The sequence below is a fragment of the Carettochelys insculpta genome, chromosome 26 (genome assembly GCF_033958435.1).
Source record: "Carettochelys insculpta isolate YL-2023 chromosome 26, ASM3395843v1, whole genome shotgun sequence".
NCBI classification, from domain to species: domain Eukaryota; kingdom Metazoa; phylum Chordata; order Testudines; family Carettochelyidae; genus Carettochelys; species Carettochelys insculpta.
In genome coordinates this window covers 2824615-2843308 of record NC_134162.1, presented here as the reverse complement: position 1 = coordinate 2843308, position 18694 = coordinate 2824615, and the positions used below count along the sequence as shown (strand labels likewise).

The window sequence follows — 18694 nt, the reverse complement described above, 5'->3', positions numbered from 1 at the left end:
ATAGCGCCTGGCCCCGTTGGGGGTTTGAACTATCTCATGGAATCTCCCTTTGTGCTGCTAATTCAGTGCTCTTTGGTGCACTTCTCTGCGAACACAAGAAGTCCTGGGGCGCCTTAGAGACGAATAGATATTTTGGAGCATCAGCTTTCATGGGCAAAGACCATATTGCCGCTCTCACATTCCAAGCTCATACTTAAAATATCCTCTGGTTCACTCATCAGCCAAGTTACCCTCGTCCCTCTGCTTCCCCCAGAACCTTGTGAGATGTGAGCTGGGTGTGTGATGGGCTTCGGGGGTCCCCAAGCTCTGCATCCCGGCCACAGGCAGGAGTGACTCTCACTCGGCAGGAGAACAGCGGGTTTATTAGCCAACAGGGCACAGCATTGCACAAACGAGTCAGTGCAGCAGGCAGGGACAGCCAGCCCAATCCATGTTGAGGAGAGGAGGCCCCGAGGGGCCCCTGGAGCCAGGGCCTTGCCCCCTCCTTTGTCTCTCTCTCTCCCAGCCCAGACTAACTGCTTCCCAACTCCCGCTTCCAATTCAAACCCCTCAGGCTCCACCTCCCCCTTTGTCTGCAGCCCAGAGGTGTCACCTGGTCGCCCAGTTACCCTCAGCAGGAGCCCCCTACCATCTGTGAGACACACACACCTATCCCCCACTACATCACATGGTGTCAGGCTGCTCTTGGGACAGAATCAAACCATGTAGCTAGTCTCCCAGGTGGCTTTATCTTGCTTCTGGACAGAGCCAAGGATTCAGTCTGTCTCCAGAGGCTTTCCTCGGGAGTTCTGTCTGCACGCTTGCTTTTTCGGGACTGCTGATGGTCGGCCCTTTCAGGAAGAAAAGCTGGCTCTGCCGCCTGCTTCCAAGGCGCTCTGAACAATGCAGCCGAGCCCCCCAGGCACGGTTTTTCCAAAGTCTTGTGAAGCGGCACATCCCTTGAAGAAGGAGCGGGGGCTGCTCAACTTGTGCAGTATCTGCAGATCTTCAAGGTGGCCTCGGTGGATGCTCCCCTCCCCACCCTCTCTCCTCTCTGCGTCAGCGCGCTGTCCCCCTGGACAAAGAAGGACCTGAGGGCAGTTTGCCTGCCCAGCCCTGTTTGCCCCCGGCACAGGCTAGGAGGCTGTTGGGAGAAGATATATGGGAATGCTGACTGCAGTCAGAGAGGCAGGAGGCTCATGTGTACCTGAAGCAGAGCACCCCGGGATGCAGCTCTCAAGGGACTCCCGGCACTGCCCCCCCGTTAGTAACATCCATCACTGGCCCTGGAGGTGCACATGGAACCGCTCACTCAGCAGCTGAGCCGGCCTTCCATCTAAGTCAGCGGCAGAGGGAAACTCAGGCGGAGGGGCAGAGGAGGAGGCCGGGAAGACGGTCAGGGTCAGCGTTTTCAGTGGCCCAAAGCATCGGTCAATTTTGTAGCCCAAACCCTACAGCCTGCGGGGAGCCCGAAAGCGACCACTTCCTGCAGCACCCAGGTGTGCCAGCCGAGTCTCCAGGCTGTGTGTGTGTCCAAGCCCACGCCCCCGGCTCAACAGGCTGGCTGAGCCCCCACCCGAGCTCACCCCTCCTCTTTTCCTATGGTTGTCCCAGTTCCAACGAGACTGTTTGACCTCCAGCTGTGGCTGGGCCGAGGACACTGCTCACGACACAGCGTTGCGTCAGGCGGCTCGGGTGTCCCTGCCGCGTTGGGTTTTGCAGCCCCTCGGCTGTCTCGTTAGCTGCTTGCTCTGCATGGAGGCCATTCGGGTGCAATGAACGTCTGGCTGGCTTGTCCCCCTCCAGGTAACTTTGAGCAGGCCAACGAGGAGCTGAGGACCATCATCAAGAAGATCTGGAAGAGAACGAGCATGAAACTGCTGGACCAGGTCATTCCACCCATTGGAGGTGCGTCTGCTGTGGGTCACCCAGAGACTGGGCTTTGTTTACCACTCTCCCTGGCTTATTTCTCCCCAGCACCTACCCCCACCACCTGCGCCCGCGGAGCAGAGCTAATGGCTGCCCTCGGCTTTCTCCCCTGCAGAGGACGAGGTGACCGTGGGCAAGTTCTACGCAACCTTCCTCATCCAGGAGCACTTCAGGAAGTTCATTAAGCGCCAGGAGGAGTATTACGGGTATCGGCCCAAAAAGGACGCCGTTGTTATCCAGGTGCGTGGAAACCCAGCCGCTCCCTTTTGCAGGCAGGTTGTCCCTCCGGCGCGAGGGCAGAGCTCGGGAGGCAAAGCTGCCTAGCGGATAGAGCACTCGCCTGGGACTCAGGAGACATGGGCTGTGCCACCAGCACTACTGGGTGACCTGGGGCGAGTCAGTTCCCCTCTCTGTGCCGCAGTTTCCTCCATCCGTAAAACCAAGCCAGCGGTAGTGACCTCCATGGTAATGTGGTAAAGCACATTGGGCTCTCCCTGGGAAAGGTGCTACCCAAGAGCTGGGGGTGGCGCGGGGGTTGTGCGCCAGGCAAGGTGGCAAAGAGGTTGTGCTGCTGGAAGAGGTGGGAGGCAGAGGAGTTCTCCCGCTGGGTGGCTGAGCAGGAAGCAGGCACAGAGCTGAACAAAGGGAGCTGCAGACAGGGACTGGTGGGTGGGTGGCAGCGCTGTGCCTGGGAATGGAAGAAGAGGGGCTGCATGCTGCTGGATGAGCCAGCTGAGGCCAGACAAGCTGCCCGCGGCGAGAGGAGCTGTCTCCGCGCCTGGCGGTCAGTCTCTGCTGCACACAGGTGGGACTGGGGCCGAGCCTAAGCTTCTTGCGATGGAATCGCAGAGCCGGTGTCCTCGACCCGCCCTTCCTGCAGCTCCTTCTGTGGCCTCCCTGGCTCTGGCTCTGCCGGCAGCCCGATCTAGAGGATGGAGCACGGTGGGGAGCAGCAGGACTCCTGAGTTCTTTCCCCGCTCTGCTACTGGCATGTTGAGTAGCCGGGGGCAAGCTGCTTCCCTCCTGTCTGCCTCAGTACCCACTTGTGAAATGGGGAAAAAGAGGCAGGGACCAGGGCTGGTACGAGGCTCACGTTGGCCTCCCTCCCCTTCTGGCTGATGGAACAAAAGCCCCACACAAGGGTCTCAACCGGCATCCAGCCTTCCTGTGTCCGTGGCTGGCAGCAGGTCTGGAGCGCAGAGGGCTCGTCCCTGGGAGAGGCGGGTATTTCTCTTGTCCAGCCTGGGACAGAGCCGTGCTCAGCCTCCACGGCCTTCTCCAGGAGTGGGGGGAACAGAGCCGGTCCAACACATGCAAAGAGGGCTGGGCCAGCGCCACATGGCCCTGCAGGAGGGGCAGAGTCCCTGATGCCCTAGAGACACCCCAGCTCAGCCTGTTTCCCCTCCAGCCCCATAACGTGAAGTCACTTCTGGGTCCCCCTTTCCTCCACTCCCGGGGCGCAGAGCTGGCGTGGTGGGAGAGGCTGCTGCATCAGCTGGTGCGGGAGGACAGTGTGGGGACACAAGTGGGGCAGTCCCGGCTTAGAGAAGGCAGAGCAGGGCAGGGCTGAGGTCTGGGGCTGCCCCCAGACTGTCCCGTGAGTGATTTCCCTGTCTCCGTCCGTCTGAGCAGGCCGGCCTGCGAAGCATTGAGGAGGAAGCTGTGCCTGAGATCCGCCGAGCGATCTCTGGGGACCTGACCGCCGAGGAGGAGTTGGAGAGGGCCATGATGGAGGCAGCGATAGAGGAAGGGATATACCGGGTGAGCACAGCCAGATGTATCTCCCGCAACCTCTACCAGCCCCACACAGAGTCCGGCACCCACAGAGCCGGCAGCCGTGATGCTGGAGATCATGGCCATTCTCATGCTGCTGGGTGCCTGGCAAGACGCAGCTCTGGGAGGGCGTGTTCGCTGGTGGGCCTGGACCGAAGCCACCGGCGTGGGAGATGCCATGGTCCGTGGAGACGCATCTGACCACAGAGGAGAGCTCCCGTCCCAAGGGAGCACGTCACTGACTGGCTAACGCCAGCCTGGGTCGCCCTCTGCTCTGGCCTAGGGAGAGGCAGGCTGGTGACCTGCGTGCTGGGGTTTCTGGGTGGGCAGGCACCCAGCACATCCCCCGGGCTGAGCTGTGGAGATGGTGCTACTGACCCACTGAGCGCGGTGCAGGGTAGGAACCCATGCTCGTAACCAGCAGGGGCTGGCTAGCGGGTGTGAGCAGCTCTGCCACTATGTGTCCTAGCCCCAACACTGCTGACAGCGACTCCCTCTGCACACACGAGCTTGGGAGCTTCCGGCTGGCTGTGTGTGGCGATAACCAGGGCAAGCGTGCGGTGCCAGGTCTCACTCCTCCGGCGGCCCGTGTGCTCAGAGCCGGCCTGCGAATGGTGCGGGGGGTTAATCTGGTAGGCGAGGCAGCGTTGCCTATTGGATGGGCTGGGGCTGGGCCGCAACCCTCGAGTGTATCGGGGGTGGCCGTGTTAGTCTGCACCCACAGAAACAACGAGGAGCCCTGCGTGCATCGGACCAAGCGGGGCTTTGCCCACAGCAGTGTATGCTCCAAAAAATCTGTTTGTCCGCCAGGTGCCCCAGGACTGGAGAGAGCTGCACTCCAGTCCCACCTCTGCCCTGCAGCTCCTGGGTGGCAGGGCAAGTCACATCCCCCCTCTGTGCCTCAGCTTCCCCCCTGCAGTGAGGTGCTTGGTGCTGTTCATGAAGCGCTTTGAGATCTGCCTGAGGCCCACTCTGGGAGAACGGGGCTGTTCTTGCTGCTGCCCTGCTGGGCCGGACTTTAAACGCAGCCGCCATCACTGGCCTCTGCCATGGGTCCAGCCCCTCGGACCGCCTGTGTCACCCGGCCCCGTCAGGGCGGCGAGGCCTCAGGGGAGCCCGCGGTCACGGCTTGCTTCGGTCTCTCCCCTTGGCTCCAGCGGACGGGCGGCTTGTTTGGCCAGGTCGACTCCTTCCTGGACCGGCACAGCCCCCTGCAGCCCCACGTGACCAGCCAGAGACCCCTGCAGTTCTCCGAAGCGGGGACCAAAGACTTGGACTCCCCCGTCTTCCTCGATGACTTCCCGCCGGCCAGGAACACCAACACCAACAACAGCAATGCAGCTGCCGGGTAATGCTGTGCGCAGGGCCGGGGGCCGGGGGCATGCGTGCATGGGTGCAGCCGCAGGGGCCGGGGGGAGGCGTGCATGGGTGCAGCCGCAGGGGCCGGGGGGAGGGGTGCATGGGTGCAGCCGCAGGGGCCGGGGGGAGGGGTGCATGGGTGCAGCCGCAGGGGCCGGGGGGAGGCGTGCATGGGTGCAGCCGCAGGGGCCGGGGGGAGGCGTGCATGGGTGCAGCCGCAGGGGCCGGGGGGGGCGTGCATGGGTGCAGCCGCAGGGGCCGGGGGGGCGTGCATGGGTGCAGCCGCAGGGGCCGGGGGGAGGCGCGCATGGGTGCAGCCGCAGGGGCCGGGGGGAGGCGCGCATGGGTGCAGCCGCAGGGGCCGGGGGAGGCGCGCATGGGTGCAGCCGCAGGGGCCGGGGGGGGCGCGCATGGGTGCAGCCGCAGGGGCCGGGGGGGGCGCGCATGGGTGCAGCCGCAGGGGCCGGGGGGAGGCGTGCATGGGTGCAGCCGCAGGGGCCGGGGGGAGGCGTGCATGGGTGCAGCCGCAGGGGCCGGGGGGGGCGTGCATGGGTGCAGCCGCAGGGGCCGGGGGGGCGTGCATGGGTGCAGCCGCAGGGGCCGGGGGGGCGTGCATGGGTGCAGCCGCAGGGGCCGGGGGAGGGGTGCATGGGTGCAGCCGCAGGGGCTGGGGGGAGGCGTGCGCGGGTGCAGGGGCTGGGGGGAGGTGTACACGGGTGCAGCTACAGGGGCTGGGGGCACGTGTACATACATGAGCATGTGTGCATAGGCTTATACTGGGGGGTCGACACTGCACATCCAACCCCCCTTTAGCTATGGGCAGAGCAGTTTCTGCCTGCCGGTCTCCAGAGACCATAGTCGTTGTCGTGCCGCTGGGTGCCCCATGCCTGGGTCTCAGTTACTGCCCCTGGAACACGCTCTCCATGGCCAGGCAGCCTCACGCCTTCTGCACTGGGCCTCCCACAGGGCCAGTGTGAGGTAGAGGAGAACACAGCCCCTCTTTAACAAGTGGGGCAGGGCGCCTGGGGCTCTCCCAGCACAGCCAGTGCGGGCCCTGTTCCCGCCAGCAGGGGGTCGCCCGCGTCCCAGCGCAGGCCCTTGGCGGCTGCCAGAGGTTTCCCATTTACCCCCGTGGCAGATCTGGCCCCGGAGGGTGTGTGGGGCGCTGCGGGGGGCAGAATGGAGCAGACTGAGTGAGACTGGCAAAAGGCGGCTCTCGCAGTGGGGAAGCCGGTGGCGCCGGGCCCAGCTGCAGCTCAGGCTGTGTAATTGCAGCCCCAGGCCAACGCTCTGGTCGCGGGTCTCATTCTGCGCAGAAGTGCAGCTGTTACGGCGCGCTTGGGGGCAGCAGGGCACTGAAGGAGGCTCGCTCCTCCAGCCCCCTGGCTGTTACCTACATCGATGCACAAGGGCCCTGGCTGGGGCCCCAAGCTGTGGGACTCCCTTGGCCTGCGCCCCGGCAGCGTCTGCACAGGGCTTGGTGGATCTGAGCACACCAGCTGCTAGCGCTCGGATCTAAGGAGCGAGGCCCTCTGCCAGAGCACCCCTTGCAGGGACGCTGCTTGGTCCTGTGAGCACCAGGATGTGCACAGGTCCCTCAACGTGGGCTTCCGACCCCAGCTCTGAAGACAGCCAGGCCCCTGCGTCCACCTCTGTGCTGCAGCAATGTCCATCTCAGGGGAGCACCGGCTGGTCTCGGCCCCAGGCTGCTGGGCCCCCTCCAGGTTGTTTCTGTCTGGAGAGCTCATCGTTTCGGATGAGAAAAACTCCATTGGTGTGGAGCTCTGCCAGCACCCACCAGCCCTGCTCAGGCAGCTGCAGGCTGAAGCCTGCCCATGGCAACGGTCAGCACCAGCCCCTCAACCTGAGCCACCCCCAGAGCCTCTGAGATCTCGCTACAGGACTGCACCCTGCTGCCGTCCCCTCCGGCTCCTGGAGGGCCCCTACCGAGCAGGACACGAGAACCCGCCCAGCACCTCGGACGCAGAGACGGTGGCTGTCATTGGAGCCTCTTCCTACCTCCTGTCAGCGGGGAGCCCGGGGGCCATTTTGGTGAACAAGTCTATGGAAGACCAAGACGAGAACGCAGGCACTCAATGGCCGCACCTCACCCGTGGCAGCCCTGTTTCCATCTCTGGCTGCGTGCAGTCCTTGCAGGAGTCAGCGCCTCAGCCTGAGGAGGTCTCACCTTCCGAGGAGACTTCTTCGTCTGCCCCAGGGCAGCAATGGCACCCCACCCTCCTCTGCGGGTGATTACAGAACATGCCGGGACTCAGGCTAGCCGGCTCCCTTCAAATCCTGCTAGAGGGAGTCCAAGAGTCTAACATGCTTCGGTGAACATTTTGAATATCCTCAAGGAAAACATGCTCCACCCTTTACTAAGGCACTGCTACCCCCGGTGCATACTTTGTGGCCAGCACTGGCCACAGCTCCACCCACCTGAAAGAGATCTGATAAAAAATGCTACATCCCACCAAGCACTTCCCTCACCCTAATTCCTTCCCAGCCGATAACTGGTCAGGCTCAGTCACACCCTCCTGGCCGGATGATCAACTTGCAAAACAAAACAGCAGAAACTCAGCACTTTAAAGACTGACAAAACGATGTATTCCGTGATGAGCTTGCAAACAGCCTTGTTTGTCAGGTAAGGCTAGAAGTGGTTGGTGCTAGAAAGACATGCGACCACACCACCTGGCACTGAAAGCCATTTTGATTCAGTGTTTTTCCATGAGAAGAGAAGGTTTGCAAAACAAAGGTTTCCAGCCTGGGGAAAAAAGATCATTTCAGCAATGGTTCTGACACACCCTAAGAGGAAACAAGGAACTACAAAAGGCTATTGACCCAAATGACAGAAAAAGAGCTCTGGTTGGAAGTTTTACCTGACATGAGAACAGTTCTTTAGGGTAAGAATTGACATGTGGTAAATTTTGTACTGGAGTCAGAACTAGCTGTGTGTTATCTTTTCATTTTCATTAAATAACTTACTTTGAGCTGTCTGCTTTTGCTTATAGCCACTTATGTCCTACTTCTTATGCGTAATAAAACTTTTGTTTCTGATCAAGCCCACCGTAAATTATAGTTATCAAGACAGGGGCACCGCTGTGCCTTTCTGTTGAGAAAGGGACTTACCTGATGAGTCCTCCCTGTACAAAACTTTGCACACAGAGAGACGGATTTATTGTGTGCTGTGCCCTAGAACTGCATCTTCCAGAGCTGAAGCAATCTGCATTGCTCTGCAGGGAAGGGGGGCAGAAACCCCAATTCTGTGCCTTGGCTGGGGGGGACCAGAGGGTCTAACCCAGCAGGATGAGGTGTTGGGAGCCCCAGAGAGCAAGAAGGTGGGTGTCAGTGGCATGATCAGCACCCTGGGGAACAGTCCCCCAAGGAGTCTTCTGTGACCGCTCCCCATTGCATTTGTTATTCCCTTATTTAGACACCTAGTTGATCAGGCATTGATCGCTCCAAGAGGCCCAATCAGCCGTGGGCAAGGCATTAACTTCATTCCAGTCTCTAGGTCTTCACATCAGTCACCAGAAATCAATCCTGGCTCCATGGTGAGAGGATGACCTGTACTGGAGGCACTCAGGAGCCCACAACAGCGAGAGGCAATCTGTTCTGGGTGAGCTCTCCCTCCCTATTTCACCCCGCAGCCATCTCCTCTCTGCTCCGTGTCTCCTTCAAATCTTCATCCCTGGGCACCATTACTTCGGGCAGACGGATGGGAGAGCTGGGATCAACCCTGGCCAGCCTGGCGTATCCCACGATCCCGGAAGGACAAGGCTGTACGAAGTCCCCATCCCTTGGATGATCGCCTTAACCCGGAGACCAGTGTTCTGCCCATGGCCTCAAGCCTGCAGAGAGGGTGGGAGCCTTCATCCACTGCATGGCAGGTGGGCTTTTGCCCTCTGTGTGCACAGAGCCACGTCCCTGAGGGCCTCTCCCCGACCACTTGTGTTGCTGGCTGAGTGCACGAAAGGCCAGCGGGCTCCCACACAGGGGTTGTCTGGGTGTTGCAGGTTGTATTTTAACCGGCTCTGACAGAATTGGTGTGTTCCGCTGCCAACCTCCCCTCGCGCCCTGGCGCCAGCACATTCCACCAGAGCTCGGCCCACGTCTCTATCCGGGCTGGAGGATGTGCCCGTGGCAGAAATCTGCACGACTGCGACTTGGGCTTGTGCCACTCCTGGGTCAAGCATGTGCCATCTCACCTGCTTCCAGAGAGGACACAGCCCCTGGTGGCTCTGCTCTCTGAACAGTCCCTAACTCGCCTTCCTGGCCCGCCTGCTCTGCACTACGGCTCCAGAGTCACCAGCGATAGAGGGCCACCAGGCCAGACGCTCAGCGAGGAAGGGAGGGCGCCATTCCTGGCAGTAACTGGAGTTCTTTGAGATGCTCCACCTCCCGGCCTCCTTCCTCTCTGCTGCGGAGGGCCTGGCTTCACCGCTGAGAAGGCGCTGAGCGGTCACAGGCTCACGTCTCCCTCGCGCCCTCGTTCAGAGCCTGAGATGTGACTGCAGAGCCATGCGCCCGCCGCCCGGCCGCAGCCTCCAACCCAAAGAGCACCGGCGTCTGCAAGCCCGGGGCCGGAGCCCCCTCGCCTGAAACGTCTCCAAACCTCCAGCTAGTCTCCTCTCCTTCGCGCCGAGTGATGCCTGGCCTGTCTGCCCAGTCCCATCCTCCACATCTGGCTGGCTGGCTGTCTAGTCCCCAGAGAGACCCTTCTGTGTACCCTTCCATCTCTCCATCTCAGACGCGTCCGTCCGTCCGTCCATCCTTCCATCTGTCCGTCCGTCCTTCCTCCATCCATCCATCCGTCCATCCATCTGTCCGTCCGTCCTTCCTCCATCTATCTGTCCATCTGTCCGTCCATCCATCTGTCCATCCGTCTGTCCCTCCATCCATCTAGCCGTCCATCTATCTGTCCGTCCGTCCGTCCGTCCATCCAGTACTTGTGGGCAACCTTCAGCCCCTCTCACCGGGGCTGGCCAATCATTGTTTCTCTCTCCACCACAAGTGACGTTTGTGCTGATTTTGTTCGGCTGCTGGGGGGCGGAGGGGGCGGGAGGGGATGTGCGCGGAGGTGCTGAAGCAGAGGACGAGGACAGAGGAGGGAGTGGCAGCGGAGCGAGGGCAGGAGGCAGCGAGTGTAGTGCCTGGCGACTGACACGCTTCGCGGGGTACCAGGCGGTGGTCCGTGCCACAGCCTGACCCTCTCTCCTGCCCCTGACAGGTTGCAGTATGAAGATGAGCTGGAGGGAGATCGAATGCTGCTGGCACCAGGTCAGCCTTGGCTGCACTCTGCTCTGGGTCAGCTCCTGCTGCGTCACCACGCTGGCCACTTCTGGCCCATGCCTGGTGTCCTGGGCTGGCAGAGCTGTGACCTGGGGAACCCCCTGCTCGCCAACAACGGGCGTGGGGCGGGCCCTGGGTTTCACCCGTGGCTGGGGAGATAGATCCTGCTTGGTCAGGGGGTGGGAGGGAGGCCCCTGTATTATTGGGAGAGTGCTGGAGGGAGGGCCCCCGTTATATCAGGGTGGGACCCCATTTTTCACCAGGGCAGCTGGGGGAGGGGGGCTGTTCCTTCTCGGCCCTGAGGATGAGCTGAGCAACAGGAAAAGCAGCCAACTCTGCACTGCCCTGCAGCAGAGAATCCTCTTCCCTGGGGGTGCCAGTTCTGGGGGGTCCTTTCTCCCGGCGAGCCAGGGCCCTGCCAGGGAGGGGAAGGAGGCGGCACAATTTCCTGGGGTGCTGCGGGCCAAGTTTCCCCCTCCGCCGGCGGACGCAGGACGTCGGAGCGGTGTCCAGGAGGGGTTGTCTGGGATCCCCCTTTCCCATCCCCGGGTGCTGGCCTGGGCAGGGGCAGGGAGAGCTGGGTGCAGGGCTGAAGGGAGGCCCATGCTCTGCTCGGACAGGGGATTGCTTTCTCATGAGCTAGGGGCCCAGCCGGTTCCCCTGCCCCTCTCGGCTGGCTGCCCTGTGCACCGAGGCCTTCTTGTGGGCACCCACCTGACGCTCCCCATTCCCTTCCTCTCAGGGCACAACTGTTCCTTCTGCCTGCAGCGGCGGCTGGACAGGACGCCGGCAGCCAGCGTCGGTGAATGCCCGGAGTCAGGGCTGCAGGTAAATGGCGCTGTTGTACCACAGGAGCCATCTGGGAGGCAGGGCCGGTCTCACACTCATTTTGGGCTACTCAGCACAGCCGAGCACCCTCAGCACTGGAGCCCCTGGGTGCCGCAGGGCCAGCTGTGCGGAGATCCCAGCCAGGCACCTCGTGTTGGGCGCTGCCTCTGCGTCAGCCTGGCTGGCCCCTGGAAGCAGGACGGAGCCTGTGCTCCCGGCCCAGTGTCTGCCACGAGGCGCCCAAAGGGCCCCGTCTCCAGCACCCATTCCTTCTTCCCACTGGCGCTGGGGTGACCTACGGGGCTGGAGCCTCTGCTGAGACCGCAGGCAGAGCCCTGGGTGGTTACAAAAGTGGCACCCACATCTGCATCTGAATCCAGGAAAAGGGGCGGTGGATATCTGCTGCCCCAGCCACAGGTAGAAAGCAGGAGGTCCAGAGCCACAGGAGCAGGTAAAGAGCTGGGTGTGGGAGCAGCCAGGGCTGGGGTGGCTGGGGGTGGAGATTTGGGGGCACTGGCGGAGCTGGGGGTGGGAGCAGCCAGGGCCAGGGTGACTGGGGGTGGGGATTCAGGGGCTCTGGTGGAGCTGGGTGCGGGAGCAGCCAGGGCTGGGGTGGCTGGGGGTGGGGATTTGGGGGCACAGGTGGAGCTGGGTGTGGGAGCAGTCAGGGCCGGGGTGGCTGGGGGTGGGGATTCGGGGGCTGTGGCGGAGCTGGGGGTGGGAGCAGTCAGGGCTGGGGTGGCTGGGGGTGGGGATTCGGGGGCTGTGGTGGAGCTGGGTGTGGGAGCAGTCAGGGCCGGGGTGGCTGGGGGTGGGGATTCGGGGGCTGTGGCGGAGCTGGGGGTGGGAGCAGCCAGGGCCAGGGTAGCTGTGGATCAGGATGGAGTGGCACTGGCGGAGCTGGGTGTGGGAGCAGCCAGGGCCGGGGTGGCTGGGGGTGGGGATTCAGGGGCTCTGGCGGAGCTGGGTGTGGGAGCAGCCAGGGCCGGGGTGGCTGGGGGTGGGGATTCGAGAGCACTGGTGGAGCTGGGTGTGGGAGCAGCCAGGGCCGGGGTGGCTGGGGATGGGGATTCGGGGGCTCTGGCGGAGCTGGGGGTGGGAGCAGCCAGGGCTGGGATAGCTGGGGATGGGGATTCGGGGGCTCTGGCAGAGCTGGGTGTGGGAGCAGCCAGGGCTGGGATAGCTGGGGGTGGGGATTCGGGGGCTCTGGCAGAGCTGGGTGTGGGAGCAGCCAGGGCTGGGATAGCTGGGGGTGGGGATTCAGGGGCTCTGGCGGAGCTGGGGGTGGGAGCAGCCAGGGCCGGGGTGGCTGCGGGTGGGGATTCGGGGGCACTGGCACAGCTGGATGTGGGAGCAGCCAGGGCTGGGGTGGCTGGGGGTGGAGATTTGGGGGCACTGGCGGAGCTGGGGGTGGGAGCAGCCAGGGCCAGGGTAGCTGGGGGTGGAGATTTGGGGGCACTGGCGGAGCTGGGGGTGGGAGCAGCCAGGGCCGGGGTAGCTGTGGATCAGGATGGAGGGGCACTGGTGGAGCTGCCCACAGGGAATTTACTGAGCTCCTGCCCACACTTTGCTGTAGGCCCCAGTTCTCCCGCCGCGCGATGGCTCCCAGCCCCACGCGTGCGTGCAGGCGGGAGGCCCAGGCACCAGCTGCCTGGAGGCCAGGGAGGGTTTCTCCACAGGCGGAGCAGTGAGGCCTTGACACTTTGTTCTGCCGCAGGAGCTGTGCTGCGGAGGCCGCGGGGCTCTGGCCCACGCCCCCCCCTTTGTCCCAGTGATGAACGCCAAGCTGGCCGCCGCCTGCCAGCTGGAGATGGAGGTGGCAGCTGAGCTGCTGGAGGGCAGGAAAAGCCCAGCAGGAGCAGAGCCCAGCTCTCATCAACATGCCTTGGCTACAGCCCTGCACAGCTCCCCTCGGCCCAGTACGCCTGGCTCCCAGCGCTGACCTCCAGATCCTGCCCGCAAGGCGCCGCTGGGCATCCCCCCCCATGCCCGGGTCGCCAGCCGGGAGGTGCCGGTCCTTTGTGTGTCGTGATGGGGTTACCATGGAAACAGTGCCGGTCCCCTCCCACGCACAGCCCTGACTGCTGCTCTCTGCCCCAGGCCAGGCCGAGGGAGCTGGGGATGGACTTGTCGGCCTGTTTGCGGAGGAGCTCCTGGACTCCAGGGTCATTTCCTCCAGGGGCATCCGGTGCCGCGTGGGCAGGACGTGCTCACTCTAAGTCCCCGTGACATGGAGATCTGCTGCACGGCTCTGGCCTTCGCTGCTCTGGCTTTCACCAGAGATGGCCAGTGGAGCCCCTGGGGGCCTGCCTGCAATGGGGGCCCTGCTGGTGAGCAGCAAACGAGCCACCTCCCAACCGTGTTACCCTGTACGTACAGACCCGCCCGGCCAAGGTCTGCAGGGACACCAGGGGAGTCTGTGGCCAACAGGGGACCTGAACCCACATCCGAGTCCCAGCCAGAGCCCTAACCCGAAGTGCAGCCGTCCGCTGGCATCGCAGCCCTTCCTCTGTGCTGTGCCGTCAGCCAGGTGCCCTCCGGCCGAGCCCGGAGCCTGCCCTTGGAGGGCAAACGTGCCCCATAGCAGGTGAGCCCGGGAGCCCCCGGAGAGGACCCAGCTGCTCAGGGCTCTGCCAGCTCTGGACACGCGTGTAACCCAGGGACGGATGGATGGTTCTCCCTTGCAGCATTCGCTTCACCCTGGGCAGGTGGCATTCCTAGCAGAGGAGTCAAATTACCTGTGTGTTTGTTCTCAGCAACCTAATAAAGGCAAGTGAGGTGCTTCCATGCCCGTCCTTAGCCGGGGGAGAGAGGGGTGAAATAAATTAGAACAACACTCCTAGTGGGGTGTGAGTGGCTCTTTCCAAAAACTATGCTCAAGCTCAGGGACAAGGCAGGGGCAATAGGTCGAAATTCTCCAGCCTGTGTTAGGTGGGAGGTCTGCCTAGGGTCTCGGATGGCCTGGGAACGTACAGATTCCCTGCTGGCGTAATCCCAGAGAGCTGTGCCACTCTGTACCAGCCAGAGATGTGGCTTCTCCGTGATTAGCTGATAATCCAGCCGCGTGCCGTCTATGGCAGCCCTTACCACATGGCACTGACCAGCACCAGAGTCATCTGTAGCAGGAAAGGACCCCAATAGGGCTTGGAAGTTGGGTCGGGGCTGGCTGCTGAATTTACCCTCTCCCCAGGCAAACCAGCCAAGGAGCCCGACGCTCTTGGGGAAATCGGACCCACCACGCTGGGATCTGGGACCAGGCCAGAGACGGCCCAGTAGCGGCAGGGATCAGGCTGTGCTGCCCTTCTGGCCTGGCCGTGGGTGTTAGCCGCACAGCACCCACTGTTGGCCAGGGCTGCTGCTGCCAGGCTGTCTGCCTGCGACCCCAGGCTGCACGCTCCGTTCTCAGGCAGCGCAGCAGACGCTAGCTCAGCCCTGGCTGCTTGCCGGCTAATCTAGATTAAAATGCAGCGAAGTGATGGGTCCCAGGGGAGGTGCTGAATCGAAAGAGCCCATCTGCTCGCACCCAGCCTGTTTATTTGTTAACTTAACAAACGGGCAGTGGCCGTGGCAAGGCGCATCTGCAGCCCAGCCCCGGCAAGTAGGAGGGGGGGCCAGAGGCCAGGCCGTCAGTGACTTGGGCGGTGCAGGATCATGGGCATGGCAGGGGAGCCAGGCTGGCAGAAACTCCAGGCACGGGTCCCTCGTGCACCGCCAAGGATGCCTGGGCTCAGCTGGAACATGGGGCTCTTCCCCCAGAAGCTGGGGGGCTTTAAGGGGCATCTGGCCCCTCTGCTGCAGGAGACGTCTGCCAAGTGTTTGGTCAGACCTCCGTGTCGGGGCTGGCCTGCTGCGTCGCTCGGGTGGAGAATGGGCCCCGCTGGCTCCAGCAGCCGGCTGGTGCGTCCCAGCGGAGTTAGCCGCCCCTGCCGGTGGTGGACACGTCCCTCCCAGCGCGCTGTTCCTTCTCCCAGGGAAATCGTGCCCCTCACCCTTCGCCCGGCGGGCTCCAGCTCCAGCTCCCGGCCCCGGCTCCCCCTCTGCCATCCCCGCAACACGAGCTTCACCCGCCGGGCACACCCGGCTGCTCTCATTCCAGCTGAGACCCAAGGGGGCGGGCCGGGGGGGGGGCGCTTTATGTGCAGCCCGCCCCCCCCCCGACAGGCCGTTCCCACTTCCTGTCCCACAATGGGGCTTTGTCAAGGCCTCCAGCTCCTCACTGGCTCATGTGACCCAGGGGTCTGCTCCCTGCCAGGGGTATCAAAGGGCTGGCTCTGCACCCAGGTGTCCCATGGGCTGGGACTGGCAGCATTCCGTGGGGGCGCTGGTGCTGGGTGGGTCGGGGGCACAGGCCAGGGCTGGTCTAGGGCCTCACCTATGTAGCTGAGAGGAGAAAGTTTCCCGCCGTCTACCTGGCTGGGCTCAGCTGCCAATTCAGGGCCAGGCAAGTCCACGGCAGCGCTTGTCCGTCGGTGCCCGTCGCCCAGCACGGTTGCCTCCTGCGGGGCAGGGCAGGGCCCGGGCAGTACAGCTGTGGCAGTTGCTGCTGGGTCAGCGGAGCCGTTGCTGCTTTCCAGGCGTGGCCACTGTGGCACATGAGCCTGAAAAGCTCCGCTGCAGAGGCCTTGTGTCCCTCGCACGCGCCAGGAGCTCTGGGAACAGCCCCAGGAGCGCAGCTGCTCTGCTCTTGCTCAGCAAACCACAGTGAGGACACCGGCCCAGCCGCGCCGGGCGTGCGAGAGCCAGCTCCCTTCTCCTTCCCCCGGGGCGTTCCTTTCTTCCTCCTGCCCCCTCTCTGCCGTCACTTCACCCGACCTGAGGCCAGCGGCGAGAGGAGACAGCTCTGCCCCTACACCTGCCCCATGCCAGCCCAGTGAGGGAGGGTGTCCTGCCCTGGTCCCCCCGCCCCCCCCCGGGAAGTGAGCAGGGGGCCTGACCTGCCGGTCCCAGGCCTCTGCAGTGACTTGTACCCTGAGGAGGTGGTGGGAAGCTGTATTGTCTCTTCTCCTCCAGTAACGGCGGGGTCAAACGCCTGTAGGGCAAGCCCCGCGTGCAGCAGCCCACCAGAACTGCAGCAGGCGAGCCAGCCCCGTCCTGGCCGCTCCGAGGGACAGAGGAGGTGACTAGCCAAGTCCCTGCTGGCCACGGGGTCGTTTCTCCTGCAGAGCCGCATGGCGTCTGCCGCCAAAGGCCTTGGGCTTTGGGTTTGAACCTTTTTCTCCTGTGATCAGTAATTCCCCGAACTCTCCAGCGTGTTTGCCAAGGACTAAGCCGGTGGATTTTCAGAGGGGCTGAGAGCCCTGAATTCTGCCCCTCGGAGCCTGGCCCTAGTGCCCCCTGAAGCAAGGACCCCTCCACCACACAGCAGCCCATGTGCGAGCTGGTCCCTCGGCCCTAGCTCAGCCCAGCAGTGTGGAGGGGCTGCCTGGCTCCGGCTAAGGGTGGCCACCTGAGCTCAGCTGGGGTAGTTAAAGGGCTGGGGGCAGATTTTCAAGTCCTCTGCACCCACACCTGGGCTGGCTAGTCTGTCGGGCAGTTTTCAGTCAAGACTAGCTGGGTTCCTGGAAGGTCTGCTCACCTGAGGTAGGGCTGAATCCCAGGCCTGTGCTACAGCGGGCAGGCCAGCAGCGCCCCCCGAGCTGCATGGGACAAGCCAAGCCCTTGCATGTATGCAGTCTAGGGCTGCATAAAGCCTTTGCAGAGGACAGGGCTGGAGACCAAGCAGCACCACAGCTGAGCTGACACAGCCCCGGGCACCGGTGTCCTGCAGGTGGCTTCCCTTGCAGGTACCCACAAAGACCCAGGAGCCCAACTGTGGGGACAGTGTGGCCCAGGCAGCTGCAGCCCGCAAGAAGGCCTGGGGGCTCCCAGGTCAGGGCAGCTGCCAGAGACCACCTGGACTCAGTAAGGCCAGAGCAGCGGCCGTGACTGCTAAATACGGCGCATGAGGAAGGCTGGTGGTGGAAGCCAGCTCGCCCCAAAGCCAACGGCAAGTGGCCCAGGATCGGATCCCTCAGGAGAGAGGCCATCTCTAGCTGGCTCAAGACTGGGGATGCTGCCAACTCTGAGCCTGGCTTTAATAAATATTCCCGAGCAGCAGGTTCTGCTTCAGCTCCAGCGCCGGCATGCAGGGGAAGGCTCCCGGGGGCTCCTGTAAACCAGGGACTTGCCCTGCTTTCCTGACCGCCAGCTCCCCCTCCGCAGCTGGCTCTCGGCTGCCCTTCTGTGGGGCTGGCCCTGCCCACAGCAGCTGGTTGGGAAGAGAGGGTGCACGGTCAGAGTTGGGTCACGCACAATGCTCTCCAGACACACCGCAAATGACCAGCAGCTGGGAAATGCAGCCACCTCTGGGGGGGCGGTGAGCACCACGCGCACTCCACCTGGAGCTACATCCCTGCAGACACCCCTCATCTTCATTCCCTCGGCGTCTCTCTCTCTTGCATGGAGCAAGCCGAGGGGTCAGGAACAGGGCAGCGGCTCTTCAGTGGGCCGGAGAGGCCATGGGGAAGGGCGCTTTGATCTTTCCAGCTGTCGGTCACTCTCTTGTTCTCGCCTCCGGATGCTCTGTAACGTTTGATTTATTTGGTTATTTTTCCGTCCAAGCCTGGCGGTCTCTGTGGTCACATCTCCCCAGCTGGCCTGGGGGCATGGTGCCTCCGTGAGAATGGGATCGCCTGGGTAGCTGCTGCTCTGGCCTTACTGAGTCCAGGCGGCCTCCGGCAGCTCCCTTGGCCTGGGAGCCCCCCCCCCAGGCCTTCTTGCAGGTTGCAGCTGCCTGGGCCTTACTTTCCCCCCAGTCGGGCCTTTGTGGGTACCTGGCAAGGGAAGCCACCTACAGGCCACCGGAATTCGGACCTGGGAAAGGGGCTGGGGCTGGACCCGGGCTGGTGGAGAGCAGCTCCGGTTCTCTGAGATGTGCCTGCCGTGGGATAATGCATGAGCCACTGTTAGGGGTGTGGATGCTGCCCAGCTGCGTCCACGCAGCCCATTCCAGGGGAGCGTGTCGGGGGGCGGGTCCTGCTCTCCATATGAACTAGAATGGCTTAAACCATGCAGCAGGCAGCGGGGAGAAACCGGCTCTGGGGCATTGTCCAGTCTGACGGCACAGCCCTCTGTGGGCTGCCCCAGGAGCAGGGGAGGAGAACTCGGCCCGGGTTCCTTCGCCTGTCTTGGCTCAGGCTGCAGAGCCACCCTGGAGGGAGAGCGGTGGCAGGTGGAGGTCTGTGCCCCACTGGAGCTGAGGTGCTACCATGAGGGGAGCCCCACAAAAGCAGCCAGACAAATTCTGGCCAGATTAAGAGATGCTGCCTCTGTCCATCCCCAGTCAGCGGGGCTATCCCAGCATCTCGGGTAACCACGGCAACAGCATCTGCCTGAGTCTGCAGCCAGCCTGCAGCCAAGGAGGAAGCCAGCTGGCCCACGAGCCAGCCTCAGAGAAGCCGATCTGCTTTGGGAGGAGGTGGCTCGGGGGTCTCCTTCAGCTGGGTGGGGTCTGGAGGGTGGTGGGGGACGTGGCAGGGTCCCTGCATGACTTTGA

At 63.3% G+C, this 18694-nt stretch overlaps 1 protein-coding gene across 1 annotated transcript in view; it reads left to right on the top strand.

Moving 5' to 3' along the window:
* CACNA1S (calcium voltage-gated channel subunit alpha1 S) overlaps positions 1 to 13943 on the top strand; it is an 84796-nt gene extending 70853 nt beyond the window's left edge. Inside the window, exons 36-42 of the mRNA XM_074977324.1 lie at positions 1786 to 1887; positions 2024 to 2148; positions 3541 to 3669; positions 4839 to 5029; positions 10271 to 10320; positions 11075 to 11160; positions 12878 to 13943. Coding sequence (XP_074833425.1) covers positions 1786 to 1887; positions 2024 to 2148; positions 3541 to 3669; positions 4839 to 5029; positions 10271 to 10320; positions 11075 to 11160; positions 12878 to 13102 — 908 coding nt within the window. The 3' untranslated portion in view covers positions 13103 to 13943. The remainder of the gene's footprint in view (positions 1 to 1785; positions 1888 to 2023; positions 2149 to 3540; positions 3670 to 4838; positions 5030 to 10270; positions 10321 to 11074; positions 11161 to 12877) is intronic.
* The last annotated feature ends 4751 nt before the right edge of the window (positions 13944 to 18694 follow it).